Source organism: Dryobates pubescens, chromosome Z (assembly GCF_014839835.1).
Source record: "Dryobates pubescens isolate bDryPub1 chromosome Z, bDryPub1.pri, whole genome shotgun sequence".
In the NCBI taxonomy this organism is placed as follows: domain Eukaryota; kingdom Metazoa; phylum Chordata; class Aves; order Piciformes; family Picidae; genus Dryobates; species Dryobates pubescens.
The window spans coordinates 137609729-137630385 of NC_071657.1; the positions used below are offsets into that span (position 1 = coordinate 137609729).

General features: G+C 47.6%; 1 protein-coding gene across 1 annotated transcript; it reads left to right on the forward strand.

Moving 5' to 3' along the window:
• The first annotated feature begins 430 nt into the window (after positions 1-430).
• Positions 431-17774, forward strand: CCT2 (chaperonin containing TCP1 subunit 2). The gene is made up of 16 exons (XM_054178952.1): positions 431-509; positions 2782-2856; positions 3957-4022; positions 4113-4224; positions 5094-5170; positions 6046-6158; positions 7455-7657; positions 8113-8213; positions 8298-8425; positions 10124-10227; positions 12090-12209; positions 13137-13265; positions 13353-13456; positions 15614-15713; positions 16345-16486; positions 17451-17774. The coding sequence occupies exons 1-16, from the start codon at positions 507-509 to the stop codon at positions 17479-17481; spliced, it is 1608 nt and encodes a 535-aa protein (XP_054034927.1). The 5' UTR covers positions 431-506; the 3' UTR covers positions 17482-17774.
• The last annotated feature ends 2883 nt before the right edge of the window (positions 17775-20657 follow it).

Here is a 20657-nt window from a genome sequence, read left to right on the forward strand (position 1 = left end):
TTTGACTGCTTTTGAGAACTGACCTCCAGGAATACGATGAAATTAAACTGGGGCAACTGCAAGCTCCTTTGCCGAGGCAGAAGGACGGAAGTTCAGCAGACAGTGCGTGCCCAGGCGGCAGCTCTTCGGAGAAAGGCTGGGGCGCCGCCGCAGAGCAGGCCGGCGCTACGCGGCACGGGGGGAGAGGCAGCACGTTTCCAGGTAGCGTAACTCGTTAACATAAAAGGCAAGTTCCCGTACCAAAGCTGTGCCTGCCCCGTACAGCCGGTAAGGCAGCCGGGCCCAGGCTCTGCAGCGACAGCGCACAGCTCCCCCTGCTCCGGCGCGGGCCACCCCCAGCCCCTCTCAGGCGGACTGCGGCTCCCAGAGTGCCCCGCGCCGCCGGAAGCGGCTCTGCCTCTGACGCCACTTCCGCTCGAGCTCGCGGGGTTGCGGGTTCGCGTGCTGGTTGTCCGGCGGCGTGAGACGGTTCGTGGGACCCCGGTGGAGGCAGCGGCGGCAGCATCATGGTGAGGGGTGGAGGGCAGTGGTGTTGGCGGGCAGTGGTGTTGGCGGCGGCCGCGGCGCTCTGCGGTGGTTCGGCGCGGGGCAGGGAGGGCGTAGCGGGGCGGGGCGGCGGCGGCCGCGCTTTCCGTAGTCCCGCGTGCCAGGGCCTGGTGCTCGCGCCCCTCCTCCGCGCTTTGTCCGGCGGCGGTTGTAGCGCTCGCGGGTGGGGCGGCCTCGGGCCCTCTCCCGCGCGCGGGGACGGGCGGCGGCGGCGTGTTAGGCCTGGAAGGTTCTAGAGCGGCCGGCGGGACGCGGCCCGGCGGGCAGCGCCGTGTGCGAGCCGCGCCGTGTGCGAGCCGCCGCTCCTATCGCCGGCAGGCGCAGCGCGGATCCCGGGCCGGGCTTCTCCGCCTCGCCTCCCCGCCTGCAGGAGAAGGTGTTTCGGCCCGCCCGTGCTCGGGGCCTTGGTCATGGCTGACATGATGGAGAGGGGCGGGAAGGCGCTTTCCCCCCGACTCCCAAGAAGTCCTGGAGAGGCAGCGCCGCGGCACGGAGCGTGAGAGGCCGCTCTCGGTGAGCTGCCCGGAGCCTCTCCCGTGCCGTGTGGCGCCTGCTGCGCCCTTGGGATTTTTCTTAGTCTAAATCGTGGTGGAATGGGTACAAAGCCGGCAGAAAAAGCGCTGCGCTGATCATCCGGCGAAGTCAGAAGTCATGGAACTTCCTTAAGAGGGTTGATGCATTTGTTCTCCTGAGATTTGATCCTAATTCGTTTAAGTCACGGTCAGAATCATTTAGGCGAGCTCCAGCCGTTATCCTGGTGCTGCCAACTGCGCCCTTAAACTATGTCCCGAAGCACCACTCCTTTGAAATAACTCCAGGGATGATGACTCAACCACTTTTCAGGGCAGTCTGCTCCAATGCTTGACAACCCTTTTGGTGAAGAATTTTCACCACATGTCCATTCTAACTTGAGCCTCTATTACAGGAAGGATCTGGAGGTGCTGGAAGGTGTCCAGAGAAGAGCTGTGAGGTTGAGCAGAGGGCTGGAGCTGCTCTGCTATGAGGACAGACTGAGGGAGTTGGGGCTGTTCAGTCTGGAGAAGAGAAGGCTCTGAGGAGACTTAATTGTGGCCTTCCAGTATCTGAAGGGAGCTACAAGAAAGCTGGGGAGGGACTTCTGAGGGTGTCAGGGAGTGATAGGACTGGGGGGAATGGAGCAAAACTAGAAGTGGGTAGATTGAGATTGGATGTTAGGAAGAAGTTCTTCCTCATGAGGGTGGTGAGAGCCTGGCACAGGTTGCCCAGGGAGGTGGTGGAAGCCTCCTGCCTGGAGGTGTTTGCAGCCAGGCTGGATGTGGCTGTGAGCAACCTGCTGTAGTGTGAGGTGTCCCTGCCCATGGCAGGGGGGTTGGACCTGGCTGAGCCTTGAGGTCCCTTCCAACCCTGACAATTCTATGATTTCCTCGTGTCCTCTCAAGTCTTTGAGTTCTTTGTGAGTATTAGGCTTTAACAATTTGCATGGAAATGCATTTTAAGAAATTAAAAAGAAAAAGATAAGGTTCAACATTAATATCAAAATACTGAATGTGCAGCATGCTTAAGTTCTGATGGTTGTACCTGTCCTGGAGCTGTCTGGATCTGATGGTTAGCCACACAGACCAGCAACATAAATGTTGCCATGCACTGGTAACAGCCTTTCAGGTTTACAGATCTTATCAGAGAATATGCTGTCTTTAGGAACAGATTGGAGTCTGTCTGGTAACCTTTTCACCTGGTGAGGAGCTTGCCAGATAGATTTGAAAAGAAAGCATCAAGATGAATTTGTAACCAAGCCACATGGGATGGAGAAATAAATACTAAAACGTTGTTCAGGTTGTTAGTGTCAGGGGTTTGGCTTTTAAGATTCATTGTTTCATTACAGTGAAGGAGACCTTCTTGCTGTCTACAGCTACCTGAAGGGAGGTTGTAGCCAGGTGGGGGGTTGGTCTCTTCTCCCAGGCAACCACACCAGAACAAGAGGACACAGTCTCAAGCTGTGCCAGGGGAAGTTTAGACTGGATGTGAGGAAGAAATTCTTCCCAGCAAGAGAGCTTGGTCATTGGAATGTGCTGCTCATGGAGGTGGTGGAGTCACCACCTCTGGAGGTGTTTAGGAAGAGCCTGGATGAGGCACTTAGTACCATGGTCCAGTTGCTTAGATGGTGTTGGGTGATAGGTTGGACTGGATGAGCTCCAAGGTCTTTTCTAACCTGGTTAGTTCTGCATTCTGAATCTGCCTATGTTAACTCTGTTTTAGGCATCCCTTTCCCTTGCTCCTGTGAACATTTTCAAGGCAGGTGCAGACGAAGAAAAGGCAGAAACAGCTCGGCTGGTAAGTGTCATTCTCTGAGAAACTGGCAGTTAAGCTTTGTCTTTCCTGTTTGAAATGTGTTGTATGGTAATGTGGATCTTCATCTGCTGCTTTGTTTGTTTCTTGGTGCATGCCTGTGAACCGAAGGTGGGAGGAGGGTTGTTTGTCCTAGCAATTAGAGAAACCCCTCAAAAGTGTTCAAAAAACCTCTGTGGCTGAAGGCTGGTGTTCACTGGGAGGCTTTGCTTTTGGCTGTGAGACAGGCTTTTATGCTTTCTCAGGGAGGTTACAGGGAACACTAACAACTTCTACAGCTATATTAATGGCAAGAAGATGACTAGGGCAGGTGTGGGCCCCCTCAGAAAGGAAACTGGTGAAATGGTCACAAGTGATGAGGAAAAGGCTGAGGTACTCAATAAGTTCTGTACCTCAGTCTTCACTGCAAGGGCCTCCAGCCACACTCCTGATGTTATGGAAGACAATGCCAGGGACGGGGAGGAAGAACTGCCCATCGTAAGTGAAGAGAAGGCTCCGAGGTGACCTGATTGTGGCCTTCCAGTATCTGAAGGGGGCCTACAAGAAGGCTGGGGAGGGACTTCTCAGGATCTCAGGCAGTGATAGGACTAGGGGGAATGGAATGAAGGTGGAGGTGGGGAGATTCAGGCTGGAGGTGAGGAGGAAGTTCTTCCCCATGAGAATGGTGAAGCCCTGGAATGGGTTGTCCAGGGAGGTGGTTGGGGCACCGTCCCTGGAGGTGTGTAAGCCCAGGCTGGATGAGGCTGTGGCCAGCCTGATCTAGTGTGGGGTGTCCCTGCCCATGGCAGGGGGGTTGGAACTAGATGATCCTTGTGGTCCCTTCCAACCCTGACTGATACTATGATACTATGATACTATGATTTGATATGGTTGTCAAAATGTAGCAGTTAAGAAGCTTGGTCCCACAGTTGATGTGGTTGTCCAAATGCAGCAGTTAAGAAACTTGGACCCTCACTGTGCTGAAAGGAGTGTGGGTGTCAAAAGGTTGTGTTAACATGTACCCTGAGAAGTTATGGGCCAGCATCTACTTCTTACATTAAAGTAGAAATGAATGCTTTTCTAAGGTGCATTTGCTTTCATTTCAGTCATCCTTTGTTGGTGCCATTGCTATTGGTGACCTGGTGAAGAGCACTCTGGGTCCCAAAGGCATGGTAAGGCAGCTGCAAGTTCTCTGTGGTCATACCTGTCAATTTAGTTTGAATAGCCAAAGCATGTTTTCAGCCATTTTCTTTATCTTGTAGGACAAGATTCTTTTAAGTACCGGGAGAGATAGCACTGTAACGGTTACCAATGATGGTGCCACCATCCTGAAAGCTATTGGAGTTGACAACCCAGCTGCCAAGGTCTTGGTTGGTGAGTTTTTAACAGCTTGTCATTCAAGTACTTGGCATTTCTTCATTTGTGACTGTAGTCTGTGTAGTTTTTATTTGCTGTTAGAAAAATAATCAGATGATGTGAAAAGTCGAAGGGAGAGGGAGCAGAATTCCTCAGGTAAAGAGGCCAAGGTGGTGCAAGAGTAAAACTGAGGCATATGCTGCCCTTGCAGAACTGCTCTGGTGTCTCCTTGCTCTCCCTAAACCTCAGTTTGTCCCAGGAGCCAGAAGGGACAAAAGACACTCATCTTTTCATGTCCCCAGGAAGACTGAAACCAGAACTTTACTGGGGTACACAGATTCTCTCTGCTTCTCCCTGACTTGAATCTCTTCTATCACTTCATCAGTGTTCTACTTTGGACAGAGTTTTAACTTTGTGATCAGCTGTCTTAGTGTGCAGATCATGCAGCTTTAGTGACAAGCAGACCCCTGAACAATTCATTTTCAAGTTTCTTGATGATTTCCTGTTGCTGGGTCCTTATTTAACAGCAGTTCACGTGGCTTCCTTGGTAATTACATTCTGTGATCCCATATGTGTACCTCAGGCTGCCCTCTGGCCTTGCTTCCTTTTGTTGACCATCTCTAGGAACGGGGAGAGAGAGAAGTAGCACTTGACCATTGCCAAACTGGAACCAATCTCTAGGTTAAAAATGGAAGAGCAAGGTTGCTGAGTTTGATTTGTGTGGCAGGTTTTTGCATGGCTTAGAGTGACTTCTTTAAACTATTGAGGAGTAAGATTCTTTTTTGTTCTTGAAACTAATCTGAGATCAGAGTGTTGGTATGTGAAGCTGGTACAGGTAAGCCTGGCATGTTGAGCCAAAACATTAATGCAGAAACTTCTTTCTTCAGATATGTCAAAGGTTCAGGATGATGAAGTCGGTGATGGGACTACATCTGTCACAGTGCTGGCAGCTGAATTACTGAGGGTAATGTATTACAGTTCTTAAGATGTGTTTCTGTTTGGCAGTATGACTCCTGTGATATCAGTAAGGGGTGTGTCATTAGGGGTTTATGAAGAGAGCTTCAGAATGCTCTATTGCCATTGGAATGGACAGGGAAAACTCCTTAGGCATGGCCTCATTAATATTTTGCAAAGCTTTATACTCTATTCTGCTCTAAATTCCTAAGAATTCTAATTTGGTGTATTGTAAAAAGTTGTTTTATTGTATTTCATTGTGCAAGTGCAACAGAGAAGTATCACTGTCCCAGGCCATTTCCTAGATGCTGCACACAATAGCCTGGAGAGATTCAGTCCTCTGAAATCCTTTTCCATAACATTAATGAGGAAAAAAAAAACTATCAAATTTTGTTGTGATGTGCATGAGCCCTGAATTCCTGCAGAGTTTGCACTGCCAGGCTCACTTCAGAAGTGAGGAGCTCGTGTTGGCCGTGCTGTGCCAGTAAATCTAATCATCTCAGATTAAGAGCAGCTGGGAAATTATTTGTGAGCTTGCCAAGTTCCATGCAAAAAGGAAGTTTGGAGTGGTGGGGTTTATTTTTGTTTGTTTCAGCTACACTTTTAAGTAAACAAGAAACTGGTCTCAACCGTGAAGTGGAGGATTGCTATTGGAAGTATATGTTTGGTGGCTGTTCCTCTCTGAGTTAGGATTAGGTTTTATAATCAATATTTCTTGATGATAATCCATGGGCAGCTGATATTTGCCTAGACTGGAAGAGGAGCCTGCCAGTAGTGTGATTTTAATTTCACTGTTACAGCTCTCTGGCTGTAACAGACACTTGGAGCAATCAGTGCAAATGTACCTTGGAGGATAAGAGCTGATTATTCATTTCATTTAAATAGGAAGCAGAATTATTAATTGCAAGGAAGATTCATCCTCAGACCATCATTTCAGGCTGGAGAGCAGCCACAAAAGCTTCAAGAGAGGCCCTTTTGAAAGCAGCTGTGGATCATGGGTTAGTAATGCATATTTGCTTGTAATTCTTTATAAACCAGCCAAGATTAAAACATCAGTGAGAACTGTAGACCACTGGGAAACTGTTCACTCACTTGTTCTGTTGTAACTAAAGTAGAGGCTGAGTTTAGGAGTTTCAACAGTTAAGAGAGAAAAGGTTGTGTTTGCTTTAGATAAACTCTAGAAGCCTTATAATTATTTGAAGTAACTTAAAATGTGCAGGGACAACTAAGCAATAATTTGCTCCCTAAATCGAATATCTGAGCTGTTATTTCAGATTTCATACTCTGATTTTACATGTGACTACTTAGAACAGAATAAACCAGGTTGGAAGGGACCTTCAAGATCATCACATCCAACCTATCATCCAGCACCACCTAACCATGGCACCAAGCACCCTATCAAGTCTCCTGAACACCTCCAATGATTGTGGCTCCACCACCTCCCCATGCAGTGCATTCCAATGGGCAGTCACTCTCTCTGTGTAGAAATTCTTCCTAACATCCAGTCTGAACCTCCCCTGGCACAGCTTGAGACTGTGTCCTCTTGTTCTGGTGCTGCTTGCCTGGGAGAAGAGACCAACCCTTGCCTGGCTACAACCTCCCTTCAGGGAGTTGTAGAGAGCAAGAAGGTCTCCCCTGAGCCTCCTCTTCTGCAGGCTAAGCAACCCCAGCTCCCTCAGCCTCTCCTCACAGGGCTGTGCTCCAGACCCCTCCCCAGCTTTGTTGCCCTTCTCTGGACACCTTCCAACATCTCAACAGCCTTCTTAAACTGAGGAGCCCAGAACTGGACACAAGACTCAAGCTGTGGCCTAACCAGTGCTGAGCACAGGGCAGAATGACCTCCCTGCTCCTGCTGGCCACAGTATTCCTGATGCAGGCCAGGATGCCATTGGGCCTCTTGGCTGCCTGGGCACACTGCAGGCTCATGTTCAGCCTACTATCAACCAGCACCCCCAGGTCCCTTTCTGCCTGGCTGCTCTCAGCCACTCTGACCCCAGCCTGTAGCACTGCCTGGGCTTGCTGTGGCCAATGTGCAGAACATGGCACTTGGATGTGTTTGATCTCATACTGTTGGATTTTTACCTGGTAGTTGGAGAGCACAGGCTTTCTACAGGTGAATTGCAAAGGTAGAAGGTTGTGTTCTGGGACACTGGAGGCATTCTGTGCAGCATTCCTCAGCATGGAACATGGTACACATAGAGGCAGGCTAGAAGAAGGGAGGGACTCCGTGGTAGGTTAATGACAGCGAAGGGTTTTAGGCCTTTCACTTTTAACTGTGTGGACTGTATTTTTAGTGATGATGAAGTCAAGTTCCGTGAAGACCTGATGAACATTGCAGGAACAACTCTGTCATCAAAATTACTTACTCATCATAAGGATCACTTTGTCAAACTAGCTGTGGAAGCTGTTCTTAGGTTGAAAGGTTCTGGTAACTTGGAGGCTATCCATGTCATTAAGAAACTTGGTGGAAGTTTGGCTGATTCCTACTTAGATGAAGGTAAGCCTTTGGATTTGTGTGTTGGCTGTAAGTGTGCTTTAGAAATGGAGCTGTTAAGAGTTACACATCTCTATACAAATTTTTTTCCTGGGAAACTTTTCTCTGTTATTAAACAACAAATATGAGGTTGTACTAATGTTATGGGGGTTTTTTAATGTGAATAGAACAGAATTAACCAGGTTGGAAAAGACTTTGAGATCATTGAGTCCAACCTATCACTCAACACCATCTCATCAACTAAACCAGGGCAACAAGCACCCCATCCAGTCTCTTTTTAAACACCTCCAGGGATGGAGACTCCACCACCTCCCTGGGCAGCACATTCCAATGGCCAATCTCTCTTTCTGTCAAGAACTTCTTCCTAACATCCAGCCTAAACTTCTCCTGGTGCAGTTTGAGACTGTGTCCTCTTGTTCTGGTGCTGAAGTCTTACGACATCTTGCTGTTAACCACAGGGTTTTTACTGGACAAGAAGATTGGTGTGAATCAGCCAAAAAGAATTGAAAATGCCAAGATCCTTATTGCAAACACTGGTATGGATACAGACAAGATTAAGGTATGTGGCAGAAGTGCTGTTGTGAAGTCATGGTTTGGTAAGTGGAATTCTTTTTGTAGACTGACCTCTTTGGTTTTGGTTTAGATTTTTGGCTCTCGAGTCAGAGTGGATTCTACAGCCAAGGTGGCAGAAATAGAACAGGCAGAGAAGGAAAAAATGAAGGAGAAGGTAGACCGTATCCTGAAGCATGGAATAAACTGCTTTATTAACAGGTAGGTATCTCCTGGGGGGGGAAAGTAGTGGTTTTATAATGCAGTTGGAAAGCAGCACAATAAAAGTACTGTGAGTGTGGAGAACATGACTTACTCTTGTATCTGTCAAACTAGGTGATCATACCTAACGTTTGATTTATTGGCTAGGGGTTTTTTTTCTCTGCTTTCTCTAGTGCACCATTTCTCCCCTCCCTCCCCCACACCTTTGAGAAGTGATGTTCCTTAACCAGGAATTTGTGTTTCAGTCCAGTTGAAGCACTCTGCTTTCATACAACCGTTTATGAATGTCAGTGGTACTGTCCCTATCCCCCTTTGGTGTTGAGAGTCTGTACTGCTGCTTGCACTTAGTTGAGACTGAAGCTGAGACTGAAGCTATCCTTTTTCCTGCTTCCTGGGAAGCTGCTTATCTAGTACTACATCAAAGAATAGGAGTTATAAGATGTGGTGGGTTGAAATTTCCCTCCCAACATTAAATTTGCCAGACCAGCTCAGTTGGAAGCAAATGAAAGCTGTATTTACAAGCAGAACCACAATCTACAATGAAATGCAATGAAGATGTACAAAGTGTACAATAGTTACAGGGGAATAGAATAGAATTAACCAGGTTGGAAGAGACCTTTGAGATCATCATGTCCAACCTATCACCCAACACTATCAACAACTCACCTTCAAAGTCTGTGTTAAACACCTGTAGGAACCACTGACTGATGAATCTCACACGCCTGCCATCTCTGTCGTGTTTCACATATGTTATGGTCATGCATCAGCAGAATTAGCACTCTCTTAGTGAACATGGTATAGATACACAGTCCTGTTGTGTCCAGTCTCCTCCCAGAGTCAAGGGTCCTGTTGGCAAATTGGTGGAAGAATTCCTTGAAGTATGCAAAAAAATATAGACTCCTTAGCTCCTAAGGAATCTCTGGTAGCAGTCAGTCACTGCAGCCAGGCCAGTGGTACTCCAGTTAGATTGACTCTGGACTTCCAGAATTAACTCCCTGATAAAAACTGACTTCTGCTTATAGGCAGGCTGTAGATCCTCTTCACATCTGATACTGTAAGAGCTTACCAGTAAACTCTCACTGAGGAGAGGCTTGATGGGATCAAGGCTATACAGATCCAGAGTAGGAAGAATCTCCTCTGCACATACCCAGCAGCACCAGCTGTCTCTTTTGAAGGTAGATTAGAAACCTCTTGTTTTGGAAGAGATGGCATCTGGGCACTCCTGCTCAAGCTCTACCACGTTCAGTCTCTTAATTTGGAAAGGAAGACTAATTGGGCATGCCACTTGAGAGTGGTCATTGACCACTGAGCTTTAGGTGACTACTTTGTTGTAGAGCGAGTGGGAACCTCCTGCTAAGGCAGCACACCCTCTGTGGTCTGCTCCTTTGTGTGCATTGCAAGGCTGGCCACTTATTATTCCAAGAGAGTTGTTTACTGGTTGGGTTTTATACTGGTGAAGGAATTACAAAGACCTTGCTTCACATGTGGTTCTAGTGCACTCTGCTGGAGTAGGCAGTTGAGTGCCCAGCAGGCACTTAGGATGAAAGGACTCGGACATTAAAGCATACAATTCTCTGTGCTCAGCCTGTCTTTAGGGGAAGGGTATTTCAAACACCTTGGGTTTCTCATTTTTTCCTTTCCTTTGCATGCTTCCCTGTCCCTGCATTGGCCTCTGATGTGCCTGTGTTTTAATTGTAGACAGCTGATTTACAACTACCCTGAACAACTCTTTGGAGCTGCTGGTGTCATGGCTATTGAACACGCAGACTTTGCGGGTGTGGAACGTCTGGCTCTGGTTACAGGTACACAGAGTGCCTTCTTGTATGAAACTTGGGATCACAGAAACACTCAGGTTGGAAAAGGCCCTCAGAATCACCAAGTCCAACCAACAACCCTACTCTTACAAAGTTCATCTCCAAACCATAGCCCCAAGCACCACGTCCAAACCACCTTCAAACACAGCCAGGCTTGGGGACTCCACCACCTCCCTGGGCAGCACATTCCAATGCCTGACCACTCTTTGTGTGAAAATGTGTTTCCTGATGACCAGTCTAAACTTGCACTATTTCATGTGCAGTAAATATTAATGCTTGATCACCTAGTTTGTACTTTTTACTATTGAGCAGGTCTGTAAGGGTGAAAAGTTCTCAAAATAACCTCTGCTTCACACTGGAGCAGAAACAGATATGGAGGACCCAATGAAATTGGCCATAAGAATGTGGTGCTTTATCAAGTGCTATGTAACTGTCAGTGTTTCTTCAGAAGCAAGCATCCCAGCTTTCATCTTAAGCATGTTACACTTTGCATATAGAAGGTCTGATTCTGAATCCTCCCTGCATAATGATTTAACAGACATTTTTTCTTCTCTAGCACACGTGAATAAAGAATCATGTGTCTGTGGAATATCATTTACCCAGTTAGTGCCATGTGGTAATTTTCTTTCATGCTGTAGAGTGTTTTCTGTCAAGACCCTGCTTGATAAACTTGGATTCTAGGGAAAAGATGGAACTTAGCAATTGAAAGAGTAAGATGATAAAACTGAGTTACAAATGTAGCTATAAAAGGGCTGTTGTTTGAGTGTAATAATAGAGAAGACTAAAGAGCCACCTGGTGTTAAAGTTTTGGGCCTGAGTCATCAACTTGAGCTGGACCTGAAACAATGTGATAAGCCTGGTTAGTTTCAGTAGTGATCAGTGTAAATGTGACTTCAGTAACCAATGAAAATAAATACCTGGAATGCTATAGATGAAGAAGGGAATGCTACAGATGGAGGTGAATTGTTCAGCTTAGCAAAACTGCAGCAGGAATTGTGTGTGGCTGTTTGTGGGCACATTGACACAGGTAAAGGCTTGACTGAGAAAAATACTGCTTGTGTTCTGGATCATGGAATCCTCAAATTCAAAGCAGCTTTTGTAGACAGAGGAAGTGGGCCATGTCAGACCACACTGGATCAAACAGTGTAGCTGAAATAGTAAGCACAAACTTCACTATAAATCTTGTCTCTCCTTGTGCTGCTACAACTACAGCAGTGCTGCAAGCTAATGCTGAATAATGGAGCATACTTTGGGACTGGATCCATCTCAAAGGTTTTCTAATGGGAAGAACAAAGTACTAGGACAATACTCCACTCAGACTTATTTTGGTCTTTGTGATACCTGTGTTGTTTAAGAGATGGGAGTTCACATAAGTGCATGATACTGCTGCTGTGATGTGGCACAGATTGAGGGGAATGGTTCAACCATCATCAGGCAGGCAGGATGAGCTTAAGTTTGAAAACATGACAAACTTGCTTTAGTATTTTGTACACAGTTCATCAGTGAGTACTATTAAAACTTGAAACAGAGTGACATTTTACTACTGGCAAAGATCAACAGTCTCTTACCCAGACAGACCTCAGTGTAGTTCTTGCACTGTTGTAGTTGTGAAGTGAAATGTTGGTGTTTGAAGGGCTTGGTAACACCAGTGGGAGCTTTCTCATCCCATATGCTGGCACTGGGGAAAACTGTCCTATCAGCATTGTTAGTTTAAAATTATGCTGGGGCAGGTAGGCAGATGATTGGTTATACAGGGGTGTTTTGGTCATTCTTCCCCCTTTCCCAGTTAGATCCTGAATGGATGCTTCCATTGTGAGCTCTCTGATTTCTGTATGATGTCACCTTTCCAGGTGGTGAAATTGCATCAACCTTTGATCACCCTGAGCTAGTCAAACTGGGAAGCTGCAAGCTTATTGAAGAAGTCATGATTGGAGAAGATAAACTCATTCATTTCTCTGGAGTGGCAATGGGTAAGTGTTTGGTCACTGCTGGCATGTTTTAACATTGGCATTAAGCTCTGCTAATGCTGTTCAGTTACCAGGGTGGCACAGGAATTTTATAGCCATGTTTAATCAAAGCTTTACTCTTTGGTGAAACTCCTGCAAAGTTGTGTTTGTGGTTAAGTTGCAGATGTTGAATGCAAATGAACCTCAACATTTGTAAGGATAGGAACTGAAATTTCTGCTTTGGGAGATTAAATTGACAGGAAAAGTAGCAGCATGTCGTGCTTGAGAGCTTGAGAGTCGATCCCAGGATGTTAGGGGTTGGAAGGGACCTCTGGAGATCTTCCAGTCCCTGCCAGAGCAGGAGTATAGAATCCAGCACAGGTCACACAGGAACACATTCAGACAGGGCTGGAAAGGCTCCAGACAAGGAGACTCCACAATCTCTCTGGGCAGCCTGCTCCAGGGCTCTGGCACCCTCACAGTGAAGAAGTTCCTCCTCATGTTGAGCTGGAACCTCCTGTGCTGGAGTTGCCATCCATTGCCCCTTGTCCTATCCCAGGGTGCATGTGAGACGAGACTGTTCCTTCCTTCCTGACACCAGCCCTCAGATACTTATCTGCATTTATGCCAGCACTGTAACTTCTCTGAGGGGCTGTTTGAGATAACACTAGTTCTCTTAAATAAGATGTTATGGAGCAGCTGATGAAGCAATAGCATAGTGTACAACATACCATTCTGCCTGGGAGATGTCATCATTCTTTCTGCTGCCAATTGACCAGGTGGGGTTGGACTTGCCAGTTGGGGTTAGACTCGATGATCTCCAGAGGTCCCTTCCAACCCCTAACATCCTGTGACCTGTGCTTGACTGTGGTGATAGCAAAACCATTAGGAATGTTTTATATCTTAGGTTCTTTGCCTCCTTCTTAATCTTTTTGCATTTGCCCTTTTTAGGTGAGGCTTGCACCATAGTTCTGCGTGGAGCAACGCAGCAGATTCTAGATGAAGCAGAGAGGTCTTTGCATGATGCTCTCTGTGTTCTTGCCCAGACAGTGAAGGACACTAGAACTGTGTATGGTGGAGGTGAGTATTGGATTCTGTGTACATGATAAGCCTTTTGTATCACTGTTCAAGTTGGGTCTAAAACATCTCTTTGTCTTCACTGAGTAGGGTGTTCAGAGATGCTGATGGCCAATGCTGTTGCAGAGCTTGCCATCCGAACTCCTGGCAAAGAGTCTGTTGCAATGGAGTCCTTTGCTAAGGCTTTACGAATGGTAAGCTTGTTTAATCACATTGCTGGGTTGATAGATGTAGTTTCACTCAGTTCACTGCCTGCTGACATCAGATAATTGCTTCTCTTCTTCAAAGTTTTGGTCTTTGTGGCAGTTCAGGCTGGGTGCTTCCTGTACCTGCCACATAAGTTACATCTCCGGTGTCCAGGGGGTCCAACCCAGTAGGTGGACACAGGCAACAGCCTGTTTCATACCCATAATATCCTGTGCCCTATAAATCCATCTGCAGAGTCATTCTTTGCCTCTTTCTTCCCCCTGCTCCCATGGGAGATGCTCCCTATTGGGGAATGCTGGGGGAGTATCTCAAGGCCTCTTAGGTCTGTCTGGGCCTAATGCCAGGAGGAGAAGGGGTTGGGGCAGTCTCAGCCCTGGCCAGCCTGAGACCAGCCTAGCAGTGTGGGGGGGAAGAAAGAGCCCTGGGGGGTTTGGGTGCACCCTCAGGTGGGCAGAAGGGAAGTGCTGGGAGGCTTTTGGGTGTGCTGTAAGGGACTCTTGTGTGCTTTGGGATTCTTTTGTCACTATGCTTTGTAGCTTCTGAAAAACACTAATTGCTTTCTCCATTTAAATTTTCCATCACTTTTGCCATCCATTTGTGTGATGAGTGTCATTCTTTTGCCCCTCTCAGGGGCAAGAGAGGATCTGCCTGGCTTCAAAGCAGGACAGTCTTTTAACAGTGAAAAAAGTGCCATTTAGCAACATATCTCAGTTGAACAGAGGGGGAAATGTTACTGTTTTCTCTCCTAGGAAAAAAAGTGTTGATGTATTTTAGTGATGTTAAAGAGTCTGTTCACTTGCTAGCCCTCCATTGGTTCTTGCTTCTCTTCCCTGTGAGGTTAAAAGTGCAGCAGAAATAGCTCATGATAAAATTGTCCTTTTAAATTGACCACTGATGTAGAAAAGAACAGCCCTTGTATTCAGTTGTTACCCTAGTGCCATTTGGTAGCATTCATGCTGTAGTACTTCCAGAAGTTTCTAGACTTGCACTGGAGGTTCCATCTTAGTAGGAAATAAGAGTATCACAGGAAATGTTCATAGGACATAACTGTGCTAACAGACTGTTGATTTTGGGGGAAAAATGCTTTTCTGTAATTCACATTAGTGAAAACCTTTCACAGGAAATAAAAGGTCACAGGAAAATGGCTCTCCTGAGAAAGTCAGCTGACAGGAGCATGGTGAGACTTGGCAGTAGCTGTTCAGTCAGCACAAGCAGTTTGCACTGGTGTTGGTTAAACAGTGAACAGAATGATCTGCTGGTTAATGCCTACCAGTGAGCTTCTGTTCTCAGAATGAATGAAATTCTTCCTCTTCATGTAAAATGAGCTGACAAATCTGCTGCTATGCTACTGTCTTATTAAGAGTCTTAAACCTAGAAAGTTCAGGTCATTCTGCCCTGTACACTGCACTGGTTAGGCCACACCTTGAGTCCTGTGTCCAGTTCTGGGCTCCTCAGTTTAGGAAGGAGGTTGACTTGCTGGAAGGTGTCCAGAGAAGGGCAACGAAGTTGGTGAGGGGTCTGGAGCACAGCCCTGTGAGGAGAGGCTGAGGGAGCTGGGGTTGCTTAGCCTGGAGAAGAGGAGGCTCAGGGGAGACCTTCTTGCTCTCTACAACTACCTGAAGGGAGGTTGTAGCCAGGTGGGGGTTGGTCTCTACTCCCAGGCAACCAGCACCAGAACAAGAGGACACAGTCTCAAGCTGTGCCAGGGGAGGTTTAGGCTGGAGGTGAGAAAGAAATTCTTCACAGAGAGAGAGGTTGGCCATTGGGATGTGCTGCCCAGGGAGGTGGTGGAGTCACCATCATTGGAGGTGTTCAGGAGGAGACTTGGTAGGAGACTTGATAAGGTGCTTGGTGCCATGGTTTAGTTGATGAGATGGTGTTGGATGATAGGTTGGACTTCATGATCTTGAAGGTCTCTTCCAACCTGGTTTATTCTATTCCAAAGTTAGTTTGGATTTTTGTTGGTGGTTTTGGGTTTTTTTCCCCCTTTTTCCATATCTTCTGACCACTGTAACAGATCATCTGCCATGTTTCTGAAACTTCCTCTCTTGAACTGGAATGGTAACTAATACCAAAGTGTGGTTTATGTTGAGGGGGGATCAGTCCCTGCATTAATTAACAACAACCTGTCTTTGTCCCCTTAGATCCCCACAATAATAGCTGACAACGCTGGCTATGACAGTGCAGATCTGGTTGCTCAGCTCAGAGCTGCTCACAGTGAGGGAAAGACAACTTATGGACTTGGTAAGGGGACTTGTGTTACTGGATTGCTGTCTGGGGGGTCCTTAGGCTTATCAACACTTGGTCACACATGCTGATTTCCATTAGCTTTGCATAGGATGTAGGCAAACAGCATTAGGTTCCTTTGGCATTCTGCAAGCCTGGTAATAAGAGAGAGAAGATTTGTTCCTGCACCCTGCAGGGGATGGTTTCCACCTGTTCCTTACTTACATTGAGTCTGCTTACATTGAGCCTGAAAAGAAAGACAATGATTTAAACCCAAATGAAAACTCAGCCCAACCAAACATCCCTTCTCCCCTGGAAAAAGTTGTGAAGGACTCTGAAGTTGAAGTGCCTAAGGAAAATGGTGCTGAGAGTCCTGCTTGGATCCTGTCACCTCTCCTCAGGCTGTAAAGTTTTGATCATTCATTTGTTTTTCTGTAATTGCAACATGTTAGGCTTAAATCAGAAGCCTAGAAGTGAAAGACTTTATTTAATACTTCCCTTACTATCAGCATGGATCTTTTGAGCAGGTAAGTCACCATACTGTCAGCTTCTTACTGCTTCCTTTGAAAGCCACACAAGCTAAAAACCCCAAACCAACACAACAAAGAGGACAAAAAAAATCCCATCCATAATGTGTCTCTGCTTCCAGATATGAAGGAGGGCACCATTGGAGACATGTCACTCTTGGGAGTGACAGAAAGCTTTCAAGTCAAGAGACAAGTTCTGCTGAGTGCAGCTGAAGCAGCAGAAATGATTCTTCGTGTAGATGACATTATCAAAGCAGCACCAAGGTATGGTCTGAGGATCTCCATGGTCAGGTGCAGTGAGACTGAATAACTTCCTGCTGTGGAAGAGTAGCTGTGCAGAAAAGCCTTGTTCTGAAAATCTCTTGAAGACTGACATCCAACATGCTAACATTGGTCTTACATGAGGTCTTCTGCATTAGCAGTATGAGAGCCATCAGTGCACTTAAATGAGCATGCCTGAGCAATGCCTAGGTCATTGGCCAAGGAAGCCAATGGCATCCTGGCTGGGGTCAGCAATGCTATGTCCAGCAGGAGCTGCGAGGGGATTGTCCCCTGGCACTCAGCTGTGGGCAGGCCACACCTCCAGTGCTGGGTCCAGTTTGGGGCACCTCAATCCAAGAGAGATGTGGAGGTGCTGGAGCCAGGGCAGAGGAGGGCAAGGAAGCTGGGAAGGGCCTGGAGAAGAAATCTGATGCAGAGCAACTGAAGGAGCTGGGGATGGTTAGTGGGAAAGAGAGGAGGCTGAGGGGAGACCTCCTGGCTCTCTACAGCTCCCTGCAAGGAGGTTGTGGAGAGGTTGGTGCTGGGCTCTGCTCCCAGGTCATTAGTGACAGAACAAGAGGGAATGGCCTGAAGCTGCCACTGGGGAGGTTCAGACTGGACATTAGGAAAGCTTTTTTCAGGGCAAGAGTGGTCAGGGCTTGGAATGTGCTGGGCAGGGAGGTGGTGGAGTCCCCATCCCTGGAGGTGTTCAAAAAAGGCTTGGATGTGGCACTTGGAGCCATGGTTTAGTTAGTCAGGAGGTGTTGGGTGACAGGTTGGACTTGATGATCTCTGAGGTCTTTTCCAACCTTACTGATTCTATGATTCTAAGACACTGCCTTTTGTGCTGTGGGAATAAAGCTAGAGCTGGACACAAAATGCCATCTGAGAATGAACAGGCAGGGTTGGTGGGGAACCTCCTGCTTGTCAGCATGGCTCCAAGTGTGGTTTTTCTTGCCCTCCCCAGGAAGCGTGTCCCAGACCATCGCCCCTGCTGAGCTCTCTTCACTGCCTGCGGAGCTGCGGACCAGATCTCGCCTGGGAGTCTCTTTTTCTATCTATCCAGTTTTTGTGAGATTATGGAACAGAAGCTTGAGATGAGCAGATCTCCATCAAGTCACTGTCTTCAATTGGGTTTAACTTATTACACTTTCTGTGTGTCATGGGGAAAAACTCTTGTTTAAGCAAAGCAGGGGTTTTGTACGAGCCTCTTTCTTCTGTTCCTCTCCAGGTTCCACTTAAAAACACACAGGAGAAAAAGAATAAATTCAGATTCATTCAAGCTGTAGTTGTCTCTGTAGAATGAAGAAGGGCTCCTTCCCTACAGCAGCTGTGCTGCTCACCCTCTGTCCTCAGATGCTTCAGGTGGTGGCCTGGCAGGATCACCTCAAGCCTTTGTAGCCTGCTGAGCTGGTGTTTGGTGTGGGTGTTTTATCCCAGTCTTGGCTGTGTAGGCTGAGCTGGCATCCTAGAAGGAGGCCCTGAAGTTAAATGTTATCCTTTTGTAGTGATCCTGGAGTGGTACTCTTCTGTTTTTTGTGGTGAAAGAAAGAGAAAAAGCTGAAGAGGAAACTTACTCAACACCCAGAACTGCAGCTTGGGAAAGGTAACAACATCTTGGATCAAACATTCTCAGTGTTTGGCTGGAAAGGCAAACTGGACTCAGCCAGCTTGGCACACACAGTAGAGGGCAGTCAGTGGAAAGTGTGCCAGGCTGCATCATCTTCCTTTCTTGCCTTTTTTCCCTGCCTCCCATCTTTGTTCAACCTTTCTTAATACTCCCTTTCCTATTCCAGCAGTTGCTGCAAGGGCAGCATATGTCTTAAGCAGATCCTCTCACTCTCGGGTGGTGCCTGCAGCAGTCTTCATTGGGTACTTGATGATTGTAGGCAGAGACAAGTGGAGGGACTGCCTGTGTGGGAGCCCAGAGAGGTGCCAGCTGGATGCCATGACCCTCCTGTCTCTTGCAAGTGTAACACAGCTCCTTGGCAAACACCAGGGGAGGGCTGCCGAAACAGGAAGATTAACTGGGCATACAGAAAATATCTGTGCAGACAGTTTTCTCCTATTTGAGTTCTCTGGAATGAGAACCTGCTTACAGAATGTGCCTCCAGCCTCTTGAAACAAAATCTCCTCAGCTCCTCCAAAGTGACAGTAGGGGAGGGAGAGTGCTGTGTGAAATGCCAACTGCTGACAGCAAGTGAAAGCAGCTCTCCCACCGCCTCAGACAGTATCAGGCCAGCTCCATTGGAAATAAAGCACTGAAACTTGGATGCTAAGCAAGCCCCCAAGCTGTTGCCCTGCTGAGGATTTTACAGGAAGGAATAGTTTGTAGGAACAAGGTTAGATAAAGACTTCAGAGAGCTGGAGTGCAGTTAGCTCCAAAGCAGGAGGGTTTAGCTCGGCCAGGTGATGGTGTCCTTTGTTTGATGGCTGGTAAGCACGCTGCTGCCAGGCAGAGCCACATTCAGACTCCAGTTAACAAGGCAGTAGTGCTAGCTCAGTCTCTCTATTCCCAGACAATCTTTCAAGCATGTAAATGACATCAAGCAGGCAGGAACTGGCATTGAATCCAACCTGTTCTGGGAAGTGAACTGCCACTTCTGCAGGCAGTGCTGGTCAGGCAGCTTCACTGGAGGGGTGGGTAAGGCACAGAGGGCAGTGGCTGCTCTGTGCCACCAAGGGCTCCCCAGGGTGGTTAATAAAAGCTGTCTGGTACCAAACTAAGTGATTTGTGCTGTGGACTCAAAGCCCAACAGTGTCATTTGGAGCCAGATTTCTGTGTTAAATTAGAACATCAGCTCAAAGTACAACATGCCTTAGAAAAGAGAGTTAAGTGCATTTTGAAGGTGATCTGAACCCGGCCTGGCCTGCAAGGTGGAGAAACGCCCATCTGAAGTCCCCTGAGTAAACTTAGACTGGGTTTCAAACTCCATGCAAGCCTGTAGCAGCTGGCTCCCAGCCCTGGGTTTCTACTCATGCAAGTTTACCTTTGCAGCTCCTGTGGGTCACCCATTTTAGTCAGGCTTTGGTTTTCCTCTTTGCTACTGCATGAAAGCTTGGCTCCTGCAGCTGCCCTTACAGGCAGCATTGTCCAGTACGTGAAAGCTGGCAGCAAGGCCTCTGGCTCTCACAGCACCACAGTACATTAGAGCTTGGAAGGGACCTCCAGAGATAAGTCCAAACCCCTTGCCAAAGCAGGATCACTTAGGGCAGTCCACACAGCAATGCATCCAAGCAGGTTTTGAATGTGTCTGGGCCCCTCACTTCACAAATGATGTTGAATTGCTTGAAGGTGTCCAGAGAAGGGCAACAAAGCTGGGGAGAGATCTGGAGCACAGCCCTGTGAGGAGAGGCTGAGGGAGCTGGGGTTGCTTAGCCTGGAGAAGAGGAGGCTCAGGGGTGACCTTATTGCTGTCTACAACTACCCAAAAGGAGGTTGTAGCCAGGTGGGGGTTGGTCTCTTCTCCCAGGCAAGCAGCACCAGAACAAGAGGACACAGTCTCAAGCTGTGCCAGGGGAAGTTTAGGCCTGAACTTACAAGTTCTTCCCAGAAAGTGAGATTGGCCACTGGAATGAGCCACCCAGGGAGGTGGTGGGGGTTGACTGTCCCTGGAGGTGTTAAAAGCCTGGATGAGGCTCTTAGTGCCATGGTTTAGTCAGTTAGGGTTGGGTTGGGTGATCGGTTGGACTTGGTGATCTTGGAGGTCTCTTCCAGCCTGGTTGTTTCTGTGATTCTGAGAAGGAGACTCCACAACCTCTCTGGGCAGCCAGTGCTGGATCACCCTCACCACTGTGAGGAAGATCTCTTGGCAGTAACGAAAGAGTGGTCACAGATTGTGCAGGAGGAGGGTGGCAGCAGTAAGAGCAGAGCTGGCTGGTTCCCCTGGTTAGCACGGCCAGGGCTTCGCTACCCCTTCCCAGGCAGCAGGCAGGGATACCTGCAAGCTGTTGTTGCTGTGTTTCAGATGGAGTAATTTGAGACAAATGTGAGCCAGCTTAGAGCTCTGACTCCACAGTGGTCATCTTGAACAGCGATTTCCAGCGGAGTTCCGACACCTCAGCAAGGGGGAAGGAAGAAGAGCCGGTCTGTGGGCTTCCTGTGGGTGAAAAGCAGCAGGATTGCAGTCTGGATGATCCAGCCATGGAAAAGAGCTGACCTGTGTCCTCATCT